General features: G+C 48.3%; 2 protein-coding genes across 16 annotated transcripts in view; one reads left to right on the top strand and one right to left on the bottom strand.

The window, feature by feature from the left end:
- The window catches only part of Apbb2 (amyloid beta (A4) precursor protein-binding, family B, member 2), a 272,486-nt gene extending 255,235 nt beyond the window's left edge, over positions 1-17,251 (top strand). For 11 of the 14 annotated variants that reach the window (XM_013518042.1, XM_013518049.1, XM_013518048.1 and 8 more), the window contains 6 exons: positions 1,804-1,918; positions 4,301-4,388; positions 5,025-5,108; positions 6,698-6,813; positions 8,377-8,556; positions 13,851-14,018. In XM_013518042.1, coding sequence (XP_013373496.1) covers positions 1,804-1,918; positions 4,301-4,388; positions 5,025-5,108; positions 6,698-6,813; positions 8,377-8,556; positions 13,851-14,018 — 751 coding nt within the window. Of the gene's footprint in view, positions 1-1,803; positions 1,919-4,300; positions 4,389-5,024; positions 5,109-6,697; positions 6,814-8,376; positions 8,557-13,850 lie in introns of all 14 variants that reach the window. The other 3 variants (XM_013518050.1, XM_013518043.1, XM_013518041.1) reach the window with 3 other exon arrangements.
- A 1,907-nt stretch (positions 17,252-19,158) lies between these two features.
- Positions 19,159-25,201, bottom strand: part of Nsun7 (NOP2/Sun domain family, member 7) — a 42,505-nt gene continuing 36,462 nt past the window's right edge. The window contains exons 11-12 of one of the 2 annotated variants that reach the window (XM_005391949.2): positions 21,502-21,625; positions 19,159-20,866 (exon numbers count right to left, since the gene is read on the bottom strand). In XM_005391949.2, the coding sequence (XP_005392006.1) occupies positions 20,228-20,866; positions 21,502-21,625 (763 nt within the window). In that variant the 3' untranslated portion in view covers positions 19,159-20,227. The remainder of the gene's footprint in view (positions 20,867-21,501; positions 21,626-25,201) is intronic. The other variant, XM_013518051.1, reaches the window with a different exon arrangement.

Genomic DNA, 25,201 nt, shown 5'->3' on the forward strand with positions numbered 1-25,201 from the left:
CTGGCGTCCACCAATGAGGTGTTTCTTTTTGCGGTCAAATGCTCCACGACTGAGCTATACCCCCGGGTATTTCTTTTTGAGTGACCTTGTTGGTGGTTGGGACAAGGATGCAAAGGTCTCAGGAACCCAACGTGGAACAAGACTGTGCTCAGCCCTGAGAGTCCAAGCCCCGCTCCTCACCCAGACCCAGCCCTCCTCTCATGGAACCGTTCACACCTCTGCCTAAGGGCCAGCTTTCCCCACAGGAAACAGGGACAGGGACAGGGGAGCAAACCCTGCACTTCGGGGACGAAGGGACACTCAGCAGACCTTCCTACTCCCTGTGGTAGCCAGGCTGGACTAGGTGCCGGGGGTGGGTGAGTGCCCAGTCATCTTCATGGCGTATGGGAAAGGTAGACTGGACACTGCTGGAAGCCAGTGTAAGTGCAGCGTGTGCAAGGAGCCACCCCAAGCCCTGGCTGAACAGTGGCAGCTGGGCGGAGGTGGTGTGAACAGTGGTCAGGACTTGCACAGAATGCTGAGTGCTGGAAAGAGAGCAGGGTCTTCAGATTTCCAGTGGTAAAATGGTGCTGGAGGCTGAGGTCGAGGAGTCTGGTTCTAGTACAGAGGATGCTACCTGAGCAAGGCTGTGGGATTGAGCAGGGGGAGGTAGGGCAGGGCAGACACAGCAGTCGGGTGTGGCGCCTACAGGGCAGCGGGTTGGCCTGACCTGGAGCGTGGGCTAGGACGTCCCCTCTGGGGCTGCCCAGGACACAAGGCAAGGAGATGGGCTTCTCTGCAGTCCGTTCCTCAGCAGCTCACCCTCCCCTGAATTGCACATTTTCTCCAGCCAGACCTTCACAGCGGTCGTTTGCCTCAGGGATAGATCCTTATGCCTTTCCAAAGAAACCATGGTTATCTCGAGGAAAGGACGTGTCATAGTCTATGAAAAGACTGCCAATTCTTCCATTAAAAAAATACTTTAAAAATAAATTCATCCGCTTCCATCAGCAGACAGTATCCTGGCTCAGTGTCTTGCGCAGATTAATCACTGTGATCCATGACCACATGGGTAAAGCTGAGCGTTGATTTTTCAGGAACACTTTCACCTTTGAACCACTGACCTCCAGTAGTAACAGGGAGAAATTTAGTTGTATGGTTCTGTGAAGCCAAGTAACGCCATAGTTGATATCCTTTTCTATCAATAAAACAAATGCTAAAATCCAGCGGAGCTTGCTCACGGAGGTGTCTGAGCTAACAGGATACAAAGCAAGGATGCTGCTGTCTCCCTGGGAGCCCAAGTGCGAGAAGCATTTATGGAAATGCGATGCCTTTGATGGGATTCCAGCCCCTGTGGCTTTGTGTTCAGCGCTCCCTCTGATCGCCCATCGACTTTCTCCGGCAGCTGTGGGTCTGGCCGTCCCCTGTTCACTCATCAGAGCCTGTTTTGCTTTGGCTATGTTTGTCTTTATGTCACGTGCAATTCCAAGCCTGTGTTCTGCTGGGTGATTGTGATGTTTGTTATTGCACCAGATGGATACAAAATCCAGTGTTCGTTCAGTGTTGTTAGCAATTCTAAGAGTCCGAGAGACAGGACTTGGAGGACATTGTAGTTACGTTACTTAGAAACCAATTCCTCATATCCATAAAACTGTGCTTCTGTCTTCTCTAGCTGTTGTAGTTCGTTTTTGTTTTCTTTAAGGTCATTGCATCTTTGTCCACCACTGACACGCTGGCTGCTAGCTCTGTTAACATTCCTAACTGGAGTATGTGTTCGTAAGATGTTCCCTCTTCTGACGTCCCGATAAACTTCTGTTTGCACAGGGATTTTGCTTATGTAGCAAGAGATAAAGACACAAGAATTTTGAAATGTCATGTATTTCGATGTGACACACCAGCGAAAGCCATTGCCACGAGTCTCCACGAAATCTGTTCCAAGGTAAGGTGGGCGAGGGCCACCTCTCTTTCTTCTCACTCCTTGAGCAGACAGAGGGACGAGAAGGGCGAGGGCAAGAGAGCTGACTTGCAAGTTGAGCTCAGGAAGAAGCAGATAGATTGCTGGGCCCATGAATTGAGAAGCCTCGCCTACCGAGGGCCAAGGCGGTCCTGCTGCGGGCCGGGTATTGCTCCCAGTAGCAGTTTCTACCAAGTGCGGAGAGCTGTTTTTCGAGCAGGCTGAGGTGAGTTACATGAGAGAGGTCAGCCAGCCAGAGCCAGGTGCAGTGGAGGCCATGTGTCCCCGGAATGGTGGGGAAAGGGCCATGTGGGAACACAGCACTCCCAAGAGTGAACTCAGGTGGAGAACAGGACAGGAGGAAAGACGGTGAGAAGAAGCCAGCAGGGGTGTGTGGAGGTGTGTGCAGCTGGGTCTGCCGTGAACACACACGGACCTGACAAGTGACGCACAGCAGCTCCTGGCAGCTCATTCTCCAGCTGGGAGGCAAGGCCGTGGTTACTGTCCCCGCTTCCTCAGCCAGAGTCCCCGGGTCTCAGAGTGAGGGCAGCCAGCCTGGCCCACCAGTCCGCCTCACGCCCTGTCTGGTCCCCTCACCTCCGGCATGGCCTCCTGCACTGCCGCAGCCCTGGCCTTCCGGGGGCCTCAGACTGTGCAGGAGTCTGTTCCCCCGCTGAGCGCCCCAGCTGTTAGCATGTGCTTTCTGTGGTTGACCTGAAGGCTTTCCCCCTGGGACCTCCAAACACTTCGCTGCAGTCTGCAGCAGCGAGAGGGCTTCCTCGCTCTGTGAGCCAGGCTGCCCTTCCGGCTCGGGCCCTGGTCCGGAAAGCCCCTGCCATGCTCGTGGGTGGGCTCCTCTGTTGTCTGACCTCCAAGGCCTGTGCTGGGTGCTTGGAGTTCTGGCAGTCACATCACCCCTTGCTTTTCGTTCACCCCAGTGGTGGTCAGCCAGATGCCCAGCACACTGTGTCACCAGCTTCCCTCATCTGAGGCTCTCCATTCCCCAGATTTGTTTAGTCGACAGAATCTAAATGCAAGATTTTTACCATCGCCTCTGGTGTCACTACCCAGCCTCCCTCCTGTGGTTTCTCCTGAGCTGGGGAGACCCAGCCCAGGCCAGCGCCAGTGGCTACAGGTGCCAAAGTAAAATCCTCACCTGGGCGAGGGCCACCTCTCTTCCTTCTCACTCCTTGAGCAGACAGAGGGACGAGAAGGGCAGGGGCGAGAGAGCTGCCTTGCAAGTCACCAGGCTGACCACGCGGTAGGCAGGGCCTGCAGAGCAGGTGCTGGGCCCGAGATCACCGCGTTTCTCCAGCCTGCGCCCACGTTCGTGCGCTGACGGGACTGGCAGCGCGTCGCACACCTCAGCTTTCATTTTTCTCCTTCGTTCACATAACAAATACATTTACACACCAAGGGCTGTTCCAGACACTGGGCAGAGTGCAGTGTCTGACATAGGAAACAGTCCTTCCCTGCGAAGGCCGGGCTCTGGTGTAAAGCGCCCGGAACCTGGCCCGGCCCAAGCACATGCCCGAGGTGTACACAGCTTTGCTTTTCTCAGTGCTCTTGCCCACATCCAGGCGCAGATGAGAGCCCGGTGCAGGGGAGCTCGGCTGACGTGGCTGTCACTCCCCCGCAGTGGAAAGCTTGGCTGTGGGGTGCAGGCTGGGTTCCTGCTGAGGTCACTGAGGGGTGAGCCTCTTCCCTGTCCCTGAACCCACAGCACACGTAACTGGTGGGGATTTGAGCACAGCAGGTACCAGTGTCCATAAGGGCTAAAGGTTCAAGAACACCACCACCCCCAGCTGGCATTCCGAGCCTTCTCTGACTGCTTGATGTGTTCACTCATGTAATCCATGGAACCTTCCTGTGACATAAGTACCGTGGTCACTCCGATGTGTGGTCAGGGAAATGAGACACAGGAGGCCAGTGACTTCCCCAGGTCACACAGCTAGTAAGTGGCACAGCTGGGATTTGAGCCCATGTGCTCCATCTCGAGGGCCCTGAAAAGAGTGTCTAAATATCAGAGCTGGCAGCAGTGGGGCTGCCCTGCCCTCCCTCTGTGTCCCTAAGCTTGCTGTGGCCCAGCAGGCTGGGCTCCACCAAGATTAATTGCTGTGTTGTTTTCAGCCAAGGAGCGCTGTAAGTTCCAAATAAGTTTCAAATGATACAGGGCTGTGATTCTCCCCAGAGAATGGCAGACCTCTCAGATTGCGTATGTAGCCCAGAGATACGGGGGTAGGGAATCAGAAGACTAAAGCTAACGAACTTGGAAATGAAACCAGCTCAGGCCCTTACTAGCTGGACCAGCTGAAGACGTGGGAGCCTGAACCACGAGCCAACGCTAGGTTTTCACTTACCCTTTAGATTATGGCCGAACGGAAGAACGCCAAAGCCCTGGCCTGCAGCTCCCTACAGGAGAGGACCAACGTGAATCTCGACGTCCCCTTGCAAGGTAGGTGAGGGCAACTCCCTGCCCTGCGGTGCTCTCCATCTGGACAAGGACCAAAGGGTCTCAGCTGCTTCCTGGTGTTTCAGGTCCTTAAAAAGCAGATTGAACTCAACAAACACAAGGGCGGGGGCAGAGTTACAGGAGGGTTTCATGGGAAGGACAGGTTGGTTTTGTTGCTCTTGGAAAAGATTAAAGGATGATATTGTTAGTCCTTTCAAGCTCATGTATACCACAGGGTAAGAATTGCCCAAGTTAAAAGTTGTGGACTGTTACTTGAGGAACTCTTCAGTCATTTTTCCTGTGTCTGTGATTGTGCCCTTCGATTACACTTTCTTTGGGCGTCAGCCACACGTAACAAATAGGGGATCCAAAGCTATTTCTTAGTGTGCACCACAGAGAATAACAGCCTTTCCACCTCCAGCTGCTGCCTTCAAAGGCTTTCCTACCTTGAAGCGGAAGCTGGATAGGATTTTGACTGACAGAGCCCCAGTGTGTGGAGTGAGAAACGTCTCATACAACTTCCTAAAGCTGGCCGTCAGGCGCAGGTGGTGTTCTGGACATTCTAGATCTAAAGTGATGTCTGCTTTGTACTGGGACGCAGAAGCACTGAGAAAGACGTATTTCTTTTGTTCCCTGTAGTAGATTTTCCAACACCAAAGACTGAGCTGGTCCAGAGGTTCCACGTGCAGTATCTGGGGATGTTACCTGTAGACAGACCGGTTGGTACGTAAGATCTTTATTGTCTTTCCACTTCGCAGTGTGCAGGGGCTCATGGGAGATGTTCACCTTCCCAAGAGGGTAAGGTCTACCTTGTTACCCGCTTGCCTTGTCTGGAATCAAGCCCTCATTCTGTCACCAGCCAGAACTTGTAAAAAGTCCTAATCAAACAAGTCTCACAGCTAAGCAGATGGGACATGTGAGCCCAGCAGGCAGGGGCTTTGTAAGACAGATGTGTGTTTCTCATCTGTGCAGCCATCCAGGGATGGGAGCCAAGGACTGTGGTGTCCTCTGCCATTGTCCAGCAGGGGCTTCCATCTCCAGGGCTGGGGCTCCTGCCTCAGGTCTTGCTGTCTGGGGGGAGGAAGCGAGGATGGAGGAGCTGTGACCCGAAGTGACACCCACAGCCTCCCGTTCACCTCCCCGTAGCACAGCTGGGTCACTCAGCTGTACCACACTGAAGGGAGGCTGGATGTTGCCTTGCCCTGGCTAGAAAAGTCTGGGAGAAATCGGAACCCCTGTGCACTACGAAGGAACGTGACGAGGCTGCTTTGGCATGGTGTGGCGGTTCTTCAGACAGTTGAACATAATTACCTTTCACCCAGCAGTTCTGGTTCTGCACATATTACCCAAGAGAAATGAAAACATCTGTCCATGCAATATCCACTAGCATTGTGTATCATAGTTAAAAAAAAAAAAAGTAACAAATCCAAATGTACCGACTGACAAATGGTTAAATAAAACATGATGCTTCCGTGTGGTGGAATTTTATTTGGCGGTGAAAAGGAGCAAAGTGCTGAAACTCGCTGCAGCATGGATGAACCTTAAAGATGTTAAGCCAAGTGAAAGAAGTCAGTCACAAAACCACATACTGTGTGACTGCATTTACAGAACATGTCGGGAATAGGCAGATACCCAGAGACACAGGCTAGTAAGTGGTTGCCTGGGGTAGAGTGTAGCTCCTGAAAGGTACAGGCCTTCCTTTTGGGTTGATGAAAATGTTCCCAAATTGATTTTGGTGGTGGTTACCCTCTGTGAATATACTAAAAACCATGGAATTGTGCACTTAAAGTGAGTGGATTCTGTGTGAATTATATCACAATAAAGTTGTTACTCCTTCCCCTGGTTCCTCCAGCCCCGAGGCTGTAGGAAGACCCAACAGAGGGGCCCCACTGAGAAGCACGTACTGTGCCTGTAAAGGGGCCGTCAGACCTGGCCTTGTTTAAATGTCAAGCATGATACAAGACGATCAGATACTCCAGCAGATGCCGGCTTCTGCAGAGCCCCCTCCCAAAGCTCCTGGGTAGACACGGGCAGGCTGCTCACACCCCAGGGCTGAGGAGTCAATGGAGATTAGAATCCTTGGCTGAACAGACAGGACACCCCAAATCAGATCTCTCGAGGAGCTCATGCCCCTTCCTCCTGCTGCAGTCTGGCAGTTCTTGGCTTTTGGGCATACATGAGAATAAAGTATAAAGTGTCTTCTGTAACTACAAAGAAAAGTCAACCTGGGTTTGGCTATCACTTGGTGGTTGGGCCCACATTTGAGAGTTATCACCAGCTTTAGGGCTTTTGCAATCCTTTTCCATCCACAGGCATGGATACCTTGAACAGTGCCATAGAAAGTCTTATGACCTCATCCGACAAGGACGATTGGCCATCCGTGAACATGAACGTGGCGGATGCCACGGTGACAGTCATCAGTGAGAAGGTAGGGGTCGTGCAGGACATTGGCCAGTCTGGGCTGCAGGGAGATTTTAGATGCAGCGGTCTTCTGTAAAACGTGGGAACGCCTGGGGCGTGTGTTCCTGGGAGTTGCACTTGCTTGTGAATCACTGGCCCTACTCTCATAAAAGGATTTGGCCTCTGCCTCCGTCTTTGCCACCTTTGCTTTCCCTGGGACGTGGGAGCTTCTATCCTGGTGCTCCTGATTCTGTCTTCCTTGTTTGCCCAAAAGATTGCAGTTGTGCGCTGGAGGTGATCGTGTGCACTAGAGTTTGGGCTCTGGCCAGTCCCTCTCAGGGCTCCATGTGAGTCAGGCCATGTTGGCAGGTGTTGGACACAAAAGGTATCTCGCTGGAGGAAGGCTCGGGTTCGGTCTGTCACCAGGAGAAGGGGTCATTGGTCATTGGTCACCTTGGCAGAGGCCAGCACCAGCCTCAGTCCAAATCAGCTGAGGAAATGGAAGCACAGAGAGGTTAAAAATTTGCCCGGCATTACAGAGATGGAAGTATAGGACCAGGCTTCGAAACTGGGCACTCTGGCTCCAGACTCCTTACCACTCTCCCGTTCTGCAGTGAAGCACCTGTCCTGGAGAGACCTCAGGTCACCAGCCCGCTTCATCTCCGGACATGGCAGGGTGCTCACCGACCTGCCTGCCCGTCCAGCATGCTGTGCTGGTTTTCCTTCCGTCCCTCCAGCCTGTCTCCATGCCCTTAACGTCTCAGTGTCTTGGCTAGGGCCGCCAATCCCAGGCACCGGCCCTCACCCAGGTCCCAGTTTCACATCTCCCGGGAAATCCCCTGCAACTGTCAGGCCAGCGTAGCGTGCCTGTGACACTCCCCTTGCACCTGAGTGCATATTTCATCAGTCAGGATACTACGATCTGCAAGTGACATTCTGGCTGTGTTTACTGATTCAGAAATTACACATGGTCGCTGTGAAGGATGTCTTCTTTATACCCAGAAGAATGAACTGCAGGCATTGCTTTATGCCGCTTCATATGGATACCCTGTGTGGAAAGGGGAAAAGTGATCTGACAAGTTTGTTGACTTGGCAGCGATTTGTTCCCATGGATCTAGGTAGAAGTGTGACTCAGTGTGCTGTTTCCTTGGGTAGATGAGGCAGGTGAGAGGGATACAGTGGGTCCTTTCCTCCGATGCCTGTGCGGTTCATGCAGACACTCTGGTTTTGAGCCGTTGGGTGCTCTGCATTGGACTGCACGTGAGAAGGACGCGGCCTGTTCCTCCCCACACTGAGCTCACAGGTGCAGAGTACAGTGGTGGGATCAGAACACACATCACCTACCATGACGGCAGTGCACACGGCTAGATGAAATGTCAACAGATGCCCACAGCAGTAACGGCCTCCCTGGACATTTAGGCAAAGTCCTACCTTCCAGACAGTCACATGTCCTTTCTGAATTCAGTGTGGCCATGTTTTAATACCAGATCTCATCTGCTGACTTTTGTGGTTTAAGACGAACATTTTGGTGACGGTGGCCTGGCTTCCTGGGGGTAGTGTGATGCTGAACGCTGAGCGGCGTCTCTTGCAGAATGAAGAGGAGGTCTTGGTGGAGTGCCGAGTGCGATTCCTGTCCTTCATGGGCGTCGGGAAGGACGTCCACACGTTTGCCTTCATCATGGACACCGGGAGCCAGCGCTTTGAGTGCCACGTGTTCTGGTGTGAGCCGAATGCCGCCAACGTGTCGGAGGCGGTCCAGGCCGCCTGCATGGTGAGTGATGGCCGCAGCGAGAGCCTCGGCCTTCCTTCCCTGCTTAGCTTTTGTGCACCATAAACTTGAGCAGAAGTACTTATTTAAAAGAGCGAGCTGGCTGTGGAGGTCCTGCCTGTAATCCCGGCACTGTGGGGGCGGAGGCAGGATTGCAAAGCTTGAATCCAGGGCGGACCACTTGTTGAATTAGGGAGAGCCTCTCTCAAAAAATTTTTTTAAATGGCCATAGATACAACTCGGTGCAGTGGCCTGGGTTCAATCCCAAGTATTGCCCAAAAAATAAAAAGAAAGAGAAATGGAATTTTTAAAGTCCTGCTTTCCTGAGTCAGTTAGGAGAAGCAGATTGCATCTCAAGGGGCCAGCTCTCTTGAATGAAGTGGATCCAGTGGAGCCGAGTTCTGTGGAGACTTCAGTAGCATTGGAAAGGATTTAGGTTTGAGGATTATCCTTCCCTGATCTCAAATTCATTTCAGTTTGTGAGCAGAAAATGCTGGTCATGCATCAGCTGTTACTGTTTGCATTCAGCTCAGTACTTCGGAAATAGAAAGCAATGTTCTGAGTGGTTTTTACTTCACATAGTTGTGGTTTTAGATGCACTGTCCTTCCATATTGTATTTACCTTCTGCCTGCTAAGTCAGTGCTTGCAACAGCCCTGTTGTGTAGTTGTTGGCTCTTTTATTTATGAGAACTGAGGCTCAGAGAAGTTCGAGTGAGCTGCAGGGCACAGAGTTAGTAAGTGGCCCCGTGCTGCCGCTACTGGGTCACAAAGCCAAGGTGCTTTGCAGATGATTTGGGGCAGAAATACCCCTCATTCACTGGACACATACCTTTGAGCACCTGGTGCAGCAGGCACTGGAAGAGTGCAAGCCAGAGCAAAAGCAGTGTGAACGCAGAGGCCCCAGAGCCTGCACCCGTGTACTCTAGCAGTCGCAGCTGAGCTGCTGAGACCACGTGGCAGGAAGCTGGGTCTGTGTCATGAAGCGCCAGTGGCCCATGGTGTCATGCCAGAGTTCCAGATTGTCAAGCAGGGGAGTGAACTGATCATATTTAGTTTTAAGAATATTCTAGCAAAAAGAAAAAGGAGCCATGTGGAGGGCAGGGTGATCCACTGGAGGCTGGCCAGCTGTCCAGAGGGCGTGAGGCGGGTACAAGCCAGGATCACAGACTGGGGACACACGGTGACAGTCTGAGAGGCGCCATGCAGGTGTCTGCCCTGGGGGAGGGAGCTTGGCTTCAGGACCTGGGTCATCTGTACTTAATTCACCCGAGGTGTGTAGGCTGGAAAGCTCAGGTTAGCTCAGGCCTGACCCCGTTTGACCCCTACATTGTGAAACTTGGACATGGTGCGTGAGACATACACAAACCGAAGTTCCATTTTAGTGTGGAAAGGGCCACAGATACAAGTGTGAGGCTCCCTGGATTGACAAGGAACCAAGAGGACAGAGGAAAGGAGGCCCTGGAAGTGGATGGCTTAGAAGGTCCCACTATCAAAGGGCAGCCGGAAGGGCAGCACCAGTGGGTTACTGGTTGGTTTGTTTTAGGACGGGTTGGATCTGCACTTTCTTAGCCTGAGGGAGATGAGCCAGCAAGGCTAGACTGAAGTGGGCACACATATATACTGTGTGCCTGATGCTTCTGTCCATGACCAAACACATACATGCCAGTGGTGCATCGGAGTATAGCGGAACTGAAGTATTCCCGTCACCTACAGGGTATTTGTTTCAAGCTAGGGGTTATCACAGAAGGGTCAAAGAGCTTTAAAAAAAAAAGGTTACAAACAAAAGCTTATAGTAAGCTAGGGTTAATATATTACTGAAGAAAAAGTGGTAACAAATGTGGTGTAGCCTAAGTGTACAGTGTAACGGTGTTTATAAAGTCTGCTTGGGAGAGTAGTGTCCTCGGCCCCCAGTCACTCACAGACGCCCGAACAACTTCCAGTCCGGCAGCTCCATGGCGTGTCTTTACTGTGCCCTATGTTTAGATACACAGATATCAGTGTTCCTGTCACCTGTGGTACTCAGTACAGTAACCTGCCGTCCAGGCTGCAGCCCGCCCAGGAGCAGGAGGCTGTACCACCCATCCCAGGTGCACGGTGGCCTCCCCGACCCATGTCTGGGAGGGAACACTGTGAGTCTTGCGCAAGGATGAAATCAGCTGCTGATATGTTTCCTCTCAGTCAGCAAATGCATGCTGTAGTTGCAGCATGAATCTAACAGATCATGGTGGTAAATGAAGAGCGGGAAGAGGCACTTGGCCCCCTGCCTGATTCAACGTCCTCACTGTACTCTGAGACAAGCCACAAGGTGCTAAGAACCGAGAAGAGTGAAGCTGAGGGGAGGTTGTTTGTTTTTACATAAAGAACACTGCTAAGTTAAGGATGAAGCAAAACCTGGGTGTGGTGATGCACATCTGCAATCCCAACAGTCTGGGAGGCTGAGGCAGGAGAATCGCAAGTTGGAGCCCAGCCAGGGCAGTTTATTGACCCTATCTCAAAAAAAAAAACGAAAAAGAAAGTTAAAGGGCTGAGATGTAGCTCAACGTGAAGGCTCTAGGTTCAGTCCTCAGTACCGCCATAAAATAGAGACAGACAGACAGGGACAGAGAGTTACAGAGGGTGGGGTAGAAGATGGCAAAGGTGGGGATTGGCTTTCATCTTAAAGATACCTTTGCCTTTTAGGGGAGGGAGGGACAAGGGAGGAGAGACCTGGTGTCTCTACTTGGGATCCAATTTCCACTTAGCGCAGCCCTTATTATAGGTATAGTACACATACACACACGTGCGCGCGCACACGCACACACACGTGTGCACGCGCGCATACACACACACAGCCCATCCAGGACTGCGGAGCCAGGATTATGACTGTCGCTTGCCCAGGCAGTGAGCAGGGTGGGATGGAGGAGGCGAGGCGAACCCCAGACCAGGTGTGGAGACGAGGACAGGGTGACGGGCTCCACAAGGAGCAGAGGATGGGCATTTCAATCACGCACAAATGGGTGGTGACTGAGTAGATGTCCTGTGAAACTCTCCCAGATCATAGCAGATGGTTTTGGTCATAAAATGAATGGCTTTCAGGCTTTAATTATACATCTTAAATGCTAATGCCAGTGAAATAACTAGCTTTATTACTAATTGAAGTTTGTTCCTAATTCTCAGACTCATTCTCCCTCTTGGAAACAGCTTTTCCTCATTTGCTTCCTGTTTTAATTGTATCAGAGCAGTGAGGGTAGCAGCCAGAGTAGCTCAGCCAACCCCGTGTAAGGCATAGGGATCAAGTCAGAGGTCCCGCCCCACCCTGAGTCTAGCTTTCCTAGTGCAGCGGCATTCTTCTTGATTCAAATCTGTACGGTTCTCCATCTGAACTGCCTAGGTGTGAATTTATCCTATCTGAAATGTGATAGTGACATTTTTTGAATCTACTTAACTTTTAGGCGTATGACTCAGCTATGGGATATGGACCCCTCTGATGAAATTTTTGTGAAGTTCAGAACAGGACAGAGAGAGGGAGGGATTAGTCAGCTTTCCCTTGCTGGAACACAGTACCCAGTACCCGCAGGTTAAAGGAGGAGACCTTTAATTGAGCCCATTCAGAGGGTTCAGTTGCGGTTGGCCAGCTCCAAGGCAAGAATGTCATGGTGGAAGGGTGTGGCAGAGCAAAGCATCATGGTGCCAGGAAGCAGAGTGGGGGAACAGCAGCAGAGAGGAGGGGGCCAGGCACCACATAGAGTACCGAAGGCCACGCTTCCGTAACCCACCCAGGGTGCTTTACTACTCCCCTTGGAGCTCCCCAGCCAATCAAATTGACACAGCCAAGCTCAAGCATCACAGGGGTCCTTTATGGAATTCACCAGCTAAGTGCAATTTTGATTCATGCTGTCCATACAGAACTGCTGTTTGAAATGCCAGCTCCGGGGCCCCACGTCACCACGCCTGCCTGTCTAAATTCATGCCTCAGATGTATGTATTTTGAGTTGTGATACAGATTAGCAAGGTGCCGTACACCCAGGGGATGCAGTAAATCATGGTGTTCCAGTGCCTGGGTTGGCAGGGCCAGTTTCTGGGCTGTGGGCTGTGAGGGGGCAGTGGTCCCTCATCCCCTAGAGTCTCGCTGCTCCGCTTCATGCTCCTCAGGGAGTATCGTCCACTTGTTCCATAACTATAGCGAGCAACCTGCTAATATTTAAGTCAACTTCTAAAAATCAGCTGTGGAAGTATGTCACAGTGCTCTGATTACAAAAAAACACTGGGTAAGTTTTACCCTTTTCATCTTATTTTGAAGAATTATTTATCTTCCCATTAAAACAAAAGCAGATGAGCTGTTTTGTTGTTACTGTTGTTTTCTTATATTCCTGAAAGATAGAAATTGTCAGTTTCTGTAAAGCTAACCCATTAGGATTTAGACTTCAGTATAACATATATCCTGAAATCTATGAATACACCATGCTTTTTTATTAAAGCAGGAGAAAGGGATGTAAAGAAACACTGTATTTTGCTAGGCCTGTTTTAGGCGTTCTATAAGTATGCCGTATTCAGTCGTCACATCCTCTATAAAGACTGTCACTCTCCAGCCACTTCACAGTTGAGAAGACAGGAGCGGGAGATTTAGTAACTGCCTGGAGTCGACCAAAAAGTGGTACCAGGCATGGTGGTGCGTGCCTGTAATTTCAGCACTGAGAGGCTGAGGCAGGAGGACTGCTGTGAGTTTGAGGCCAGCCTGGGCTACGTAGTTCGGGACCAGCATGAAAGCATAGCGAGACCTTGTCTCAAAAAAAGAAAAAGAGGTGGAGCCTGGTTACAAATTGCACCCTTCTCCCCTGCTGTCTCAAGAGCCGTGAGCACTGCCCAACATGTGTGTCTCTGATGAAGCATTCAGTGAACACCCTCTGTCCCAGGCCCTTCTTGTTTTCCTTGGCTTGTGGACTCTTGAGTTTATCCACACAGCCTGTGAAGACAGAGAAAAGGATGGGAGTGGAGGCGAGGAAAACGTGGCCAGAGGCAGCACACCTTCATTGAGCTAATGAAGAGTTTAAAACACCCACGTTGAGGGCTGGGGATTTAGCTCAGCGGCAAAAGCGCCTGCCTGGCAAGTGCAAGGTCGTGAGTTCGGTTCCCGGTACCGGAGAAAACCAAAAAAAAAAAAAAAAAAAAAAAAAACACCCACGTTGAAAATAAAATAAACTCTTGGATTTAAGAGCTCGGTTGTTAACTTCCTGGAGTCATTTATTGGTGAAGACTCACGGTCCTGTTCACAAGATGAAATGGTACTACCTTGAATATTTTCTTTGCTTTCTTTCAGTTACGCTATCAGAAGTGCTTGGTAGCCAGGCCGCCTTCACAGAAAGTGCGGCCACCTCCTCCGCCAGCGGACTCGGTGACCAGAAGAGTCACAACCAATGTAAAGCGAGGGGTCCTGTCCCTCCTTGACACTTTGAAACAGAAACGTCCCGTCTCGGAAACACCGTAGCTGCACGTGCTCAAGGACTCAGGTGTCTACCGAAGACTGAAGAGCTACACTAAAGACAAGGAGCTGAGCCCAGCCTTCCATCCCGTCGCCGCCGATGCTTCGTCTCCAGAGAGTTTATCTGTAACTGAACAGTGTTACACAGCATGTTCTCTGTCTTACCACCACCATGTGATATGAACAGAAGCATGAATACTTTTTTTTGCTGTAAGTTACATCATGAGCAATGGAAGGCCCCTTTCTTATTGTACATATCGTGGGCGGGCCTTGGCTTCACACGGGGAGAACAATATGGCCACGCCCGCCTGGTGAACTAACACTGCGTCCTTGGAGTCGATGATGCCTGAATCTATCTCCCCGCTTCTCGACTCTTCCATCTCAAGCAGCTCTCAGTTCTGCAGCACCTTGTCCATTTTCAGCCTTGGAAACACAGAGATCGCTGCAGAGCAGATGCCATTGAATTGCTGTAAACATAGGATGGGTTTCAGTTTTCCATAGAGTCAAACCTGTTGGTTGACAAAGTTGGCTATTGGCATCGGTGTAGCAGCCAATGGGCAGCTTTCCGTGACAGGCTTTGACATGCGGACATCATTTCATGTCTACCGCTGTTTGTGGGATATTGGGGGAGGTGGGGAGTGAAACTTCAAAACTAATGAAAAACTAAATTCGGGGAATTAAAATTGAGCAAAAAAATAGCCTTTTCAGATGGTTCTCAAACTGATTATTTTAAAAAAGAGATGAACAAGATCCTAATGCATTTTCGGTGGGACATATTTCAAACTTCTGCCTTACATTGTACAATGCAGCTAGAGAATTATAGTTCACTATACTCATTCTCTGCACAAACATTAGATGAAATACTCCTCATAAGCCTCTCATCCTTCATTTGATAATCAGCCAATATGCAATTTAGAGCTGAGAAAATGTCATGTATCTCTCTGTCACACACTATTATTTTAGATTTCCACCACCACATTTTTGTTAGTCCATCTCCTAAGGTAAATGTTCTGCTAGAATTCCTCATCTAGCTCATTTTTATTTTAATGGGTTTTTTTTGTCCAGAAGGTTGTCTGTCTGTTACATATTGTCCATGGCAACAGATTACATTGAGTTGAGACTTTCTTAAACTTATGTATTTAATATTAGAATTTGTTAGATCCAACAAGATATATTTTAAAATTTATATTTTTTCCATTTTATTTTCAAGACTTAAAGATTTCATATCAGAGCAAAGTATACATAGGAATAATGGACTCTTTAACAGTTTCCCAGAAATAGCATTTTCCTGCTTTTTATGTGGCTAAGAAACTTAGTCATGAAGATATACAAATTTAGACTCTTGTTGACGTTTTAAAAGGAAGTAGCTAAGGAGAGCAATCTCAATATTAGTCCTGTTTACTTTGTAATGTCAAAATTAACGTTTACAACATCCAGTTATAAAAGTAATGCTTTCCGTTTATACGCAGCTTTGTACTTGTCAAAATGGTTTCCATATCCTTATCACATTTGAGCCTTATATGGTTGAAAAGGTACTAAACACATTGGAGAAATAAAATACAAAGTACCAAGAGACTAACTCAACAGGCCTAAGATCTCACCAAAGCCAGGAGGGCCAGAAGCAGGACTCACGCCTCCAGCCCAGCTCTCGCTGTCCTATCCGCCCACCGCCCCACTTTCCCAGTGACTTTGGGCATTCACAAAGAGCAGACACTGAAACTGCCAGGCAGTCTCAGAATTCCCTGCAGAAGCAGGGAAGCCTGTCCATGTTACTCGGGCAGTGGCATTAAATCCACCACGAACAGCTGCCTCCTCGCAGCCCTGGACCGCTTGCTGTGTGTGGTGTGCCTCAGACATGCTGTAGAGGGCAGGCATCCCCATTCCGTGCAGCCTGAGAATTTCCCAGCAGTGGTGGTCCTTGTGGCAGAGGCACGCCTCACCATGGCCCTTACCCAGCAGAACATGACGGAAGGAGTAGGAGACCTCTGCCTGCCCTGGCGGGGGGCACAGCAGGGCAGGAAGTGTTTGCTGGCACCCTGATATAACAGAAATGATGCTACTTTAGAAATGCGTTGTGCTTCTCTCCAGCCTGCATACTGTTCTCTCTGAAGTAACCAGTGCCATTGTGGGAAACTGCTGCATTATGGAAATCTTACTGTGCTCTGCGAATTGCTGTTCAAAATTCAGTTGCGATGATCTCTCATCTGGATCTCCCCTGTGAGACGTTTCAGTGTGATACATTCGATGCTATTTAAGTGACCCACTTTTCTGCAGGAAATCTCTACCACAGCCCTCTTGTTCATTTTTAAGGCATATGTTTGTGTTCAGGATCAAGAACACTGAGCTAGCTTTAAATAGCAAACATTTATATATGCAATTACAGGGTGCAGTAAGATGACTGATAACCTTTACACGTTGAAAACTTTACTGCAGATACTTTGTTTTGATAATGGCTTTGCATACTAAATGCCGATTAATTGTATAAAACTTATTGTGTTAAACAGTATGTTCAGACACTTTCTGCCATGGCCAAAAAGTATGTATGAAAGTATGTGTGTCTGTCTGTGAAAGGATGCCAGTGTTTTACCTGAGAACTTAGTGACCCTTCAGTTACCTATGCATTCTTGATATCTGTGATTCGGTAAACAGGCGGCCATGTTCACTATGCCTTGTATCTCCTATCATTTTTTTAATTAACCTGTTAAATACAGCTTGAAATATTTTTATTTATTCTATTTTTACTGAAATATACTGCATTATTGTGTTAATGTATTATCTTTACTGGATATTACGTCTCAGCGTATCCAGACCTAAGTAATCTCAGTGAACTATATGTTGCCTAATGGTGGTTTTATAATGATTTGTAGTCACGTTTCTATTGGAGTATGTAGAAGAAAAGGCAAAATGCGTAAAGTTCCTTTTATTTTTGAAGAGCAGCTAGCTAGACGCAGTCTTGCCACCTGCTCCGCGCACTCCTTGGCCGCATCACGGCCGCCATGCCAATGGCTAAGAACTTCACTTTGTAGACTAAAGCACTGTGCCGTGCTTCGTTTTTATACCCTTCACAACGCGTGTGATTTCATCTCAAGATATATACATATAGCCACATACAGCCCTGTGTTTCCACCTGGATACGAGATCACCCATAATTAATTAGAGCCATTGTTTTTTGTTTGTCTGTCTTACTGCATGAAGGGACATTAGACTCATTTCCATTAAAACAAGTTCTTGGTGATAAACTGTTGGCACTGCTACTTTTTTTTAAAATCCGTGTTCTGAGTTTAAGATAGACACACCTTTAAGAATCCATGAGGCCATTTAGCAACAGCTCCCAAGCTCCCTTTTCTTGAATAGCACACTCATTTGATGAGCTTTGCAACACAAGATCTAAACACGGAAAACATATCTCTGACTGATACTGGCATGATTTTAGGACCATGAGCTCTCCAGTTGGCCAGGCTTAACCTAAATCATGTCTATCTAACAAGTATATTTACAGCCAGTAAAATCAAGTTGAAGTTCCTTCAGCTTCAAGGCAAAGATCCTCACTCCCACCACAAAGAGCGCAGTCCCTGGCATCTGGCCTGTTCACCCCTAAAGGATGTTTCGTTTTCCTTTTTACCCCTTTTGCTGTTGACCACTTTTACACATTTAAATGTAATATGTTGTGAGAATAAATTTAGCTGCGTAAAATGCTTGGCTCATTGATCTGACAACTCAGTTGTATATATGAGAAGTAGAAATATAAAGTGTCGCTACACTAGTCGTTTTATTTTTATATCATCACATTAACTGTTATAGAAATCCAAAGTGACTGTAATGTAAGATTCAGCTCTGAGTAGCGATTATGTCTTTCCACTTGGTTAAGAAGTGCAAAGTAAACTCTGGGCGATGACCCGGACTTTATTTGGTGCTGAGGAAGGACGGCAGGCGTTCCAGACACACATGCATCCTCACCAGCATAGCAGTCTTTCTAGAGTGACTCTTTGCACTAAGAACTAACTTCAGGGCACGAAGAACAGAGGTGCACAGGCACGAAATCCGACGTGGAAGGGAGCTGGGAACTCAGCCTGCTGTGGGGCAGTGTAGCTGCAGTCACAGAGAGCAAGGCAGACTGAGGCGCCTCCCGCCTCTTGCTCAGGTGCGCCTCTCCCCGCAGTTCTCTCCCTCAGCTGTCAAAGGCAATGACTGAAGGCACAGAAGTTCACTTTGGTGTTGGGGGTTTTCATAGTTGTAAATGCTTTCAGATAAAAACCCAAATTGCTATTGCAGTATCTAAATAACCATAGTGTGACTATTTTAGATTTTTGCAATACTTTTAAGAAGTTCAAGCAACTAAAATGTCACAGAAAAAGGTCCATGTAATCAATATTCTTTACTGCAATTCCCTTGTTTTGTTTTTACCCTAGAAGTTTCCTTTTCACACTTTCAAAGTATTCAGATAACTGATCCTGTCCTCCCTAGAAATTCTCGGTAAAATGCAGGCTTAATGAACAGGTTTTCAGAATCTTCCTAAGCTTCTACAGGGAAAAACCATTTAGTGCCAAGATGGACAACGAAATCGGTGGGTCTGAGTTCTCACATGAGTGACAGGCACTATGGAGATCAGAAAGCACCCTGGGCTAGTTCAAAACACCACGCAAAAAAGGGGCTGGGGAATAAGGATCTCAGACCCTCTGCTCTCACACGCGGAATACTTCTCAGTGGGGGTGGGCTGAGGGCAGGAAGGTAACAGGATTTCTGACAGTAGCAGCTTTTACTGAACAACGCTAAATTAAGCTGCACTGCCCTGCTGTGGGCGTAGGGTGCTCCAAATCAGATGTGGATAGAGGAAAGAGAAGGAAACAGGCTATAATTTGAAGTCCATCGTTTCTGATGTTTTTAAATTAGTAAAATAAACAGCATTTAAAACTCCTGTATTTTTGAAGAATCCTAAGTATTGTAAGAATTTGGGAATTCAAAATATAAGAAGCTTGGTTCAAGTGTAGAAAGTCTTTCTTAAAGATTTTCCTGAAAAATGTACATCTTCAGCTAAAACAAACAGTACTATGAAAATGAAATTAACGGCCCTTCTCCTCTCCTTGAGAAATAGAATATTAGAGCTGCAGCAGGACCTAAATATTCCACAAAAACCATGTCACATGAATTGAGCATTTAGGAATTTACTAATACTTCTACACAACTGAATTCTGGAAGTAAAACTTTAAACTCAAGCCATGAATGTGTCTGAACTTTTTTTTAAACAGTTGAGATTTATAGTTGTACATTTACTCTATTCAATGTGGAACAATTTCTGTTGCTGTGATGAAAAAATACAGTAGACCCAGAAATGGTAATCATCACAATAATGTAGGTAATTTGTAGGCAAGTAGATCCAGGAGGAATCTGGCGTTTAGTACAATTAACAAGGCAACGACATATTTTAACTGTGCATCAGAAATGATTTACCGATGTTTAATTACGGTCTGCCACTTGAAATGACTTGCACATTTCGCTCTCTTACCTGATCCTTGAGTAGAATCCGAAACCCTTTATGGGTTTCTTCCACAACAGGTATCACTTGTGTCTAACAGTTTCGCCCCTTCCAAATTGCGACTATGTAGGTGGAGGTTTGCTCACAGCCATTTTTCACAACAGTGTTTGGCATAAACAGGCAGGAGGGAGGGAGGACGGCGTTCAGTCTACCAGGTTCACACTCAGCAAAGGGAGAGGGACCTTCTGCACTTCCTACTCAAACTCAGTACCGTTACAAAGACTCACACCACGCCTTGTTTCAGGAACAGTTTGATACTTAACGGAAAAATCAACTTTGATCGTGATTTTCAAAGTTCAGCTCCAGCTGCCGGGAAACGGGCGCTCCGCAGCTGGCAGGAAGGGCCTGAGTCTGGCGCCCACCCCTGCTTTCTGTGAGCGTGCGGAGAGCCTGCTTTCCTTCCCAGATGCAGCAGCTGTGACCCAGGGTGGAGGCTCCCAGGAGCAGGGCAGATCTCACAGCTCTAAAACCGATCAGCGCTGAGCTGTTGCAGTCTCTCATTTCTGCTGTTAATGCCCGACATCACCGTTCCCCCTACCTGAGTCCCTAGGAGGTAACACCCCGTTTCAGAGGTACAGAGTGATAAAGCGGGGAGCGTCTTGTGTAGCTACGTCTAACCTTCCAAGAACACCAGACTGAAGAAAAATCACCTGTTCCCGGCCATGTGAGAAGCACAGGACGGTCAGAGCCATGGCCGGGGAGGCCGGGACAGGGAGGAAGGTGAGTTTTCCTTCAGCTTCTCCCCTCTTCCGGAGACTGATGGGGTGGGAAGGCCGCCTGGCGTGCTGTTAGCCTTGGGTCCAATCCAGCGACAGAAGAAATGTGGAGCTGGCATCTGAGATCGCATCCCTTGGGATGCAGAAAATGGAACCATCACTGGCGGCAAAACAATCTCCACGGGTTTCAGAGCAACCACTTTGCCTTCTGGCCGAGGTCTCCCGAGTTGTGTGTGCCGGTCCCCCGGCCTGGAGGGACAGGCGTTCTTCATCGAGGTGGGCATCAAAGGGTTGGTGGCGGGCTTGCTGGGTTTTTTGATCTGGATGGAAGAACCCACTTGAGCCCCATTTTTCTGTGGAAGAGGCGCTTTTGTCAGTGTCTCTGACTGACTGGGGTTTGCTTTACTTTCTCGACTCAGGAACTCAGCAATCTTCATTTGGATGCTGTAATTATCGCTAGTAGGAGCTTTGGGCAATGATGTTTTTGATTTCTTCTTTTTCTTCTCCCGTTTTGGTGATTTTCCCAACTCAATCCCCTCCAGCAGCCCCTTTGCTGCAGCCCGGGCCAAGACGTCTTTCACAGACACAGCCTCAGATGGGTCCCGCTGCAAGGAAAGAGGACTCGTTACCGGGAGAAGTGGCTCTTGCTGTGTGTATTAGAAACACCCGCCAGCGTTTCCGTGAAAACAGAGTATTTTTTTTTTGGCGTTTTTGAGACAGGGTCTCGCTATGCAGTTCAGGCTGGCCTTGAGCTCACTTTGTAACCCAGGCTGATCTTGAACTCGCAATAATCCTCCTGCCTCAGCCTCCCAAAAGCTGGGATTACAGGCGTGCACCACCGTGCCTGGCTCAAAACAGAGTATCTTTATTGCACTAAAATAAATGGTTTTTAGGCCTAACATAGATCACAAGCTTCAGCAAATGACTTTTTAAAATTTCAGCTCCCCCATTTATAACACTGGTAAAAGGAAACGCACTGCTACTTTCTCTTGTTAGGGAAGATGCAGCAGATGTTGATGAACTGATTGGCAAGGTAAGCGCAGAGGGCAGGAACAAGGGAGCACTGAGGAGAAGCAGGAAGAGCAGGGAGTATTCGAGGGCAGCGGTGATCCTCTTTCCTGCACTTTCCCTACCTCTAAACGCAAGCACCGAAATACTCAGTGCTGCTGGATGCTGCCTGGGGCTTTGTTGTTTCCCAATTTCAAAGCAGGACATGGGCTGGGATATTTCCTTTCCTCACCTCTCTTGTTAAAACAGAAAGAAAACAACCATTGGTGATCTCAGATGGTTCCACTCTGAAAAACTTATCAGTGGACAAATGGATTTCTTTCGGGGAGCACAGTGGGAGGACGGGAGGACTCAGCCTGCAAGAGAAATGAGCAGACGTCAGACAGCAAGTCTTCCTGAGCTGGGGGGGGACACAGTTGGCAACTACCTTGCCAACCAGTCAAGTAAAAATGAACAGCTCTAATGTTTCACATTAGCTCATAATTTACCGTACTTCCCAAATTCCCCATCATCACATATGCTAGAATAACAGACTTTTAACAAACTAAACACTTTCCCAAGTCACTGCTTTAAACATTATCAAACCAGGCAAATTTGTGTTACAATCACAAACATCCAATTCTAAATTTCTCACTGCTCCACATTACCAAAATACAAAATGTATGCTTTCTTCTTTTGGGTTACTTTTTACACAATTATAGTATAAAAGTGTACCTCATTAGGTATATGCAAATATTCCAAAATCCAAAACAATTCTAAAATCTGAAATACTCCTGATCCCATGTATTTTGAACAAGGGATACACAGCCTGCATATTTGTTCTCTACACAAGTAAAAATTACTTTTAGAAATTTATTCAATTATTATTATTCAAATTTATTCAAAATTATTCAAAATTATTATTTTTAAAAATTTATTCCCTATAGATAGAGAATACTCAGTGAAAATAATTATTTCATACTAATCTGGAATATATTTAGCTTCAAAATATAAATATGAAGGTTTGGATTTTTGTTTATGTTAATTCACTGACACATTACTAGTATCTAGTAGTTTCCAGTATAGGGTATAGGTATCTGGTAGGGTTTCTGGTACATATTAGGTATTCAATACATGCTTAATAAGACTATTGTCTAGTTAGCTACATATATGCTATCTATTTAAATGGTAATATGAATCCATAATTAAGACTAGTCAAGTTACCATCCAGAAATTGCCTCTACAGAATGATTTCAAACCCTGGTTTACAGCCTGCTTTGTACCTTTTCTCTTTTTGTGAATCACATGGCGTATTGTCCTTTTGTTTATTTCTTAAGAGTTTAGAAAGCACTTTTTAAAGTGAGTTTGGGATCGCTGGCATCACTGTGTCAGAAAGGTCAACGTGCTCTGTAGGGAATGGTTCCTAGCCGCCCGGATCAGCACCAGCTTGAGAAGTTTTCCTCCAGGAAGGAAGCAGTCAGACCTCTGAGGACAAGGCGCTGGAGCCCTCAGAAGATGCCACACGGAGCCTCCCGAAGAGAGTGGTATTAACGTTGCCACGGGGCAGTACTAGCGCTGCTGCTCACACAGGGGCACTGTGGTGGGAAGCTGCCGTCTGTCACATGCACGTGCACCCCTCACTCATTTCCTTTCTCAAAGGAAACTGCATGACCTTGCAGAAGTGCTGCTCATGCCCTTTTTCAGCCACTTTAGAGATGAAACTACAAGAGCTCAGTGAAGCTGACTCCTGAGCTGGGCCCTGCTCAAGTCCCTCACCAGTAAGTGACAGGCCTGGAGGCCACAGAGGCCTGGGTTTCTCTCATCCCTTAAAGAAGGGAAAATAATAAGATTATTCTCAGAGTCTCTCTGAATCCTGGCTTGTGTGATGACTTTTGGGATTCCTTCTAGTGGATGATATTTAGATGAGAATGCGGATGTGTAGGTGGATGTTTTAATATAAAGACTCGGAGAAGTTGAGGTGGATTGAGTGTATTTTGTGCATGAGACAGGTGTGGATTTCGGGGGATCAGGGAGTGGACGGAGGTGGGTTGAATAGTTCCCTCCTAAATTCACGGACACTCAAAGCCCTAGAATATGACCTTATTTGGAAATGGGCCTTTTCAGTAATTACTTAAGATAAAAGCACAGCAGAGTAGGGTAAATCCTAAATCCAGTACTAAAGCCGCAGTAAGAAGAGAGGACTTGTGAGGTGGAGGCAGAGGTTGGAGTGACACAGCCACAAGCTAAAAACACGACGAATTTCTTGCAACCAGCAGAAGCCAGGACAGTGCCTGGAACATTCTCGATCACAGGCTCCACGGGACCCAACCCTGCCAAGACCTTGATTTAGAACCTCTGGCTTCAGTGCTGTCCAAGAATTAAGTACCTCTGTGACAAGCTTGGGATGGTGTGGGGCAGCAGCCTAGGACACTGACACACACGACAAAAGGAATTTTGCAGATGTAATTAAGTCCCAAATTACTAAACCTTAAATCATGGATCTTACCGGGGAGACCTGACAAAGTCACACGTGCCTCTTCAAGTTGGAGGCAGAGCAGAGATGGCAGTCCGCAGAGACTGAACACAGGACGGACGTGGCGCGCCTCTGCTGGACTCCAGGAGGACTCGTGGCAGGGCGCGAAGGCAGCCAGTCCGAGCTCACAGCACACTTGGGTTGACCGCTCACTAGCATAGGCATGAGGCCCCACAACCAGCAGATCGTTCCCCAGAGCCCTCAGAGACCAGCCTGGCTGACGACCTCAGTGGAGGCCCAGCTCTGCTGTGCCTGCCGTCTGCCCCAACTGTGACCTGATTCACGGCTGTTCTTAGCCACTAAGTCTGGTCGTGTCTTAAGCAGAAATAGAAAGTGAATACACAACGGATCACATTGAGTGAGGCAGAACACCAGCCCACCACAGCCGCTGATGGAAGAAAGGGTGTCCTATGAGGTAGGACTCTGTTGAGAGCCAGCTCCCAGAAGCCCTTCACACAGCAACGAGGAAGGAGCTGGGGAGAGGGCACCACAGCACCATGGGGTCCTTTCTAGGCCGGGCCCGCAGCAGGAGGTGCTGTCGCAGAACCGGCTCCCTGACAGTGGGTACTGGGATCCGCCTCTATCACAGAGTCCAGGCAAGCAAGTTCTCCTTCAGAGGCAGGTACGTGTGCTACTTAGTCAGATTTCCACGCTGCAACAAAATACCTGAGTCCTGCAACCTAAAAGAGGACAGGTTTATTTTGGCTCACAGATTCAGTCCATGTGTGGCAGGCTCCCAAGCAGAAGCAGGATGGCAGAGGGGCACAGCAGAGGGAATGTGCCAATCCACGCCTGCCAGGAGGCAGAGAGAGAAGGGAGGAGCCCGGGAGAGACGGTCTCTTCCAGGTCACACTCCACCTTCTACCAAGCCGCACCTCCCGACAGCAAGTCAGCTACGGCACCCATGATCCAAACGCATGAGGCTCTGGGGTACATTTTAGTTCTGAACCGTGACGTGGGCTAAAAAGTGGCAATGAATCTGAATGAACATCTGTCAGAGGAAGATGTACAAATGGCGAGTAATAAGCACATGGACAGATACTCAGCATCATGGTCACCAGAGAAATACAAATCCAAGCCGTAACAACATACTACTTCACACCCACCAGGCCCACTAGAATTTACAGAGCAAAACAAATTTACAGAACAAGTGTTGGTGAGGATGCGGGGCAGCTGGAACCCTCCCACACTGCTGATGGGAATGTCAGATGACGCAAGCCCTTTGGGAAAGTGGGGCTGCTGAAATGCTTAAATGCAGAGGGGCCATGTGACCCAGCAACTCCACGCCTAGGAAATACACCGAGGAGAAATGCATACTTACGTCTGCACAAAGGCTTGTATACAAAATTGTATGGCAGGATTACGCTTAACACCCCAAAGACGAAACAACCCAAATGCCTATCAGCTGATGAATAAGCAC

This window comes from Chinchilla lanigera, unplaced genomic scaffold (genome assembly GCF_000276665.1).
Source record: "Chinchilla lanigera isolate Chin_1 unplaced genomic scaffold, ChiLan1.0 scaffold00042, whole genome shotgun sequence".
Classification (NCBI taxonomy): Eukaryota; Metazoa; Chordata; class Mammalia; order Rodentia; family Chinchillidae; genus Chinchilla; species Chinchilla lanigera.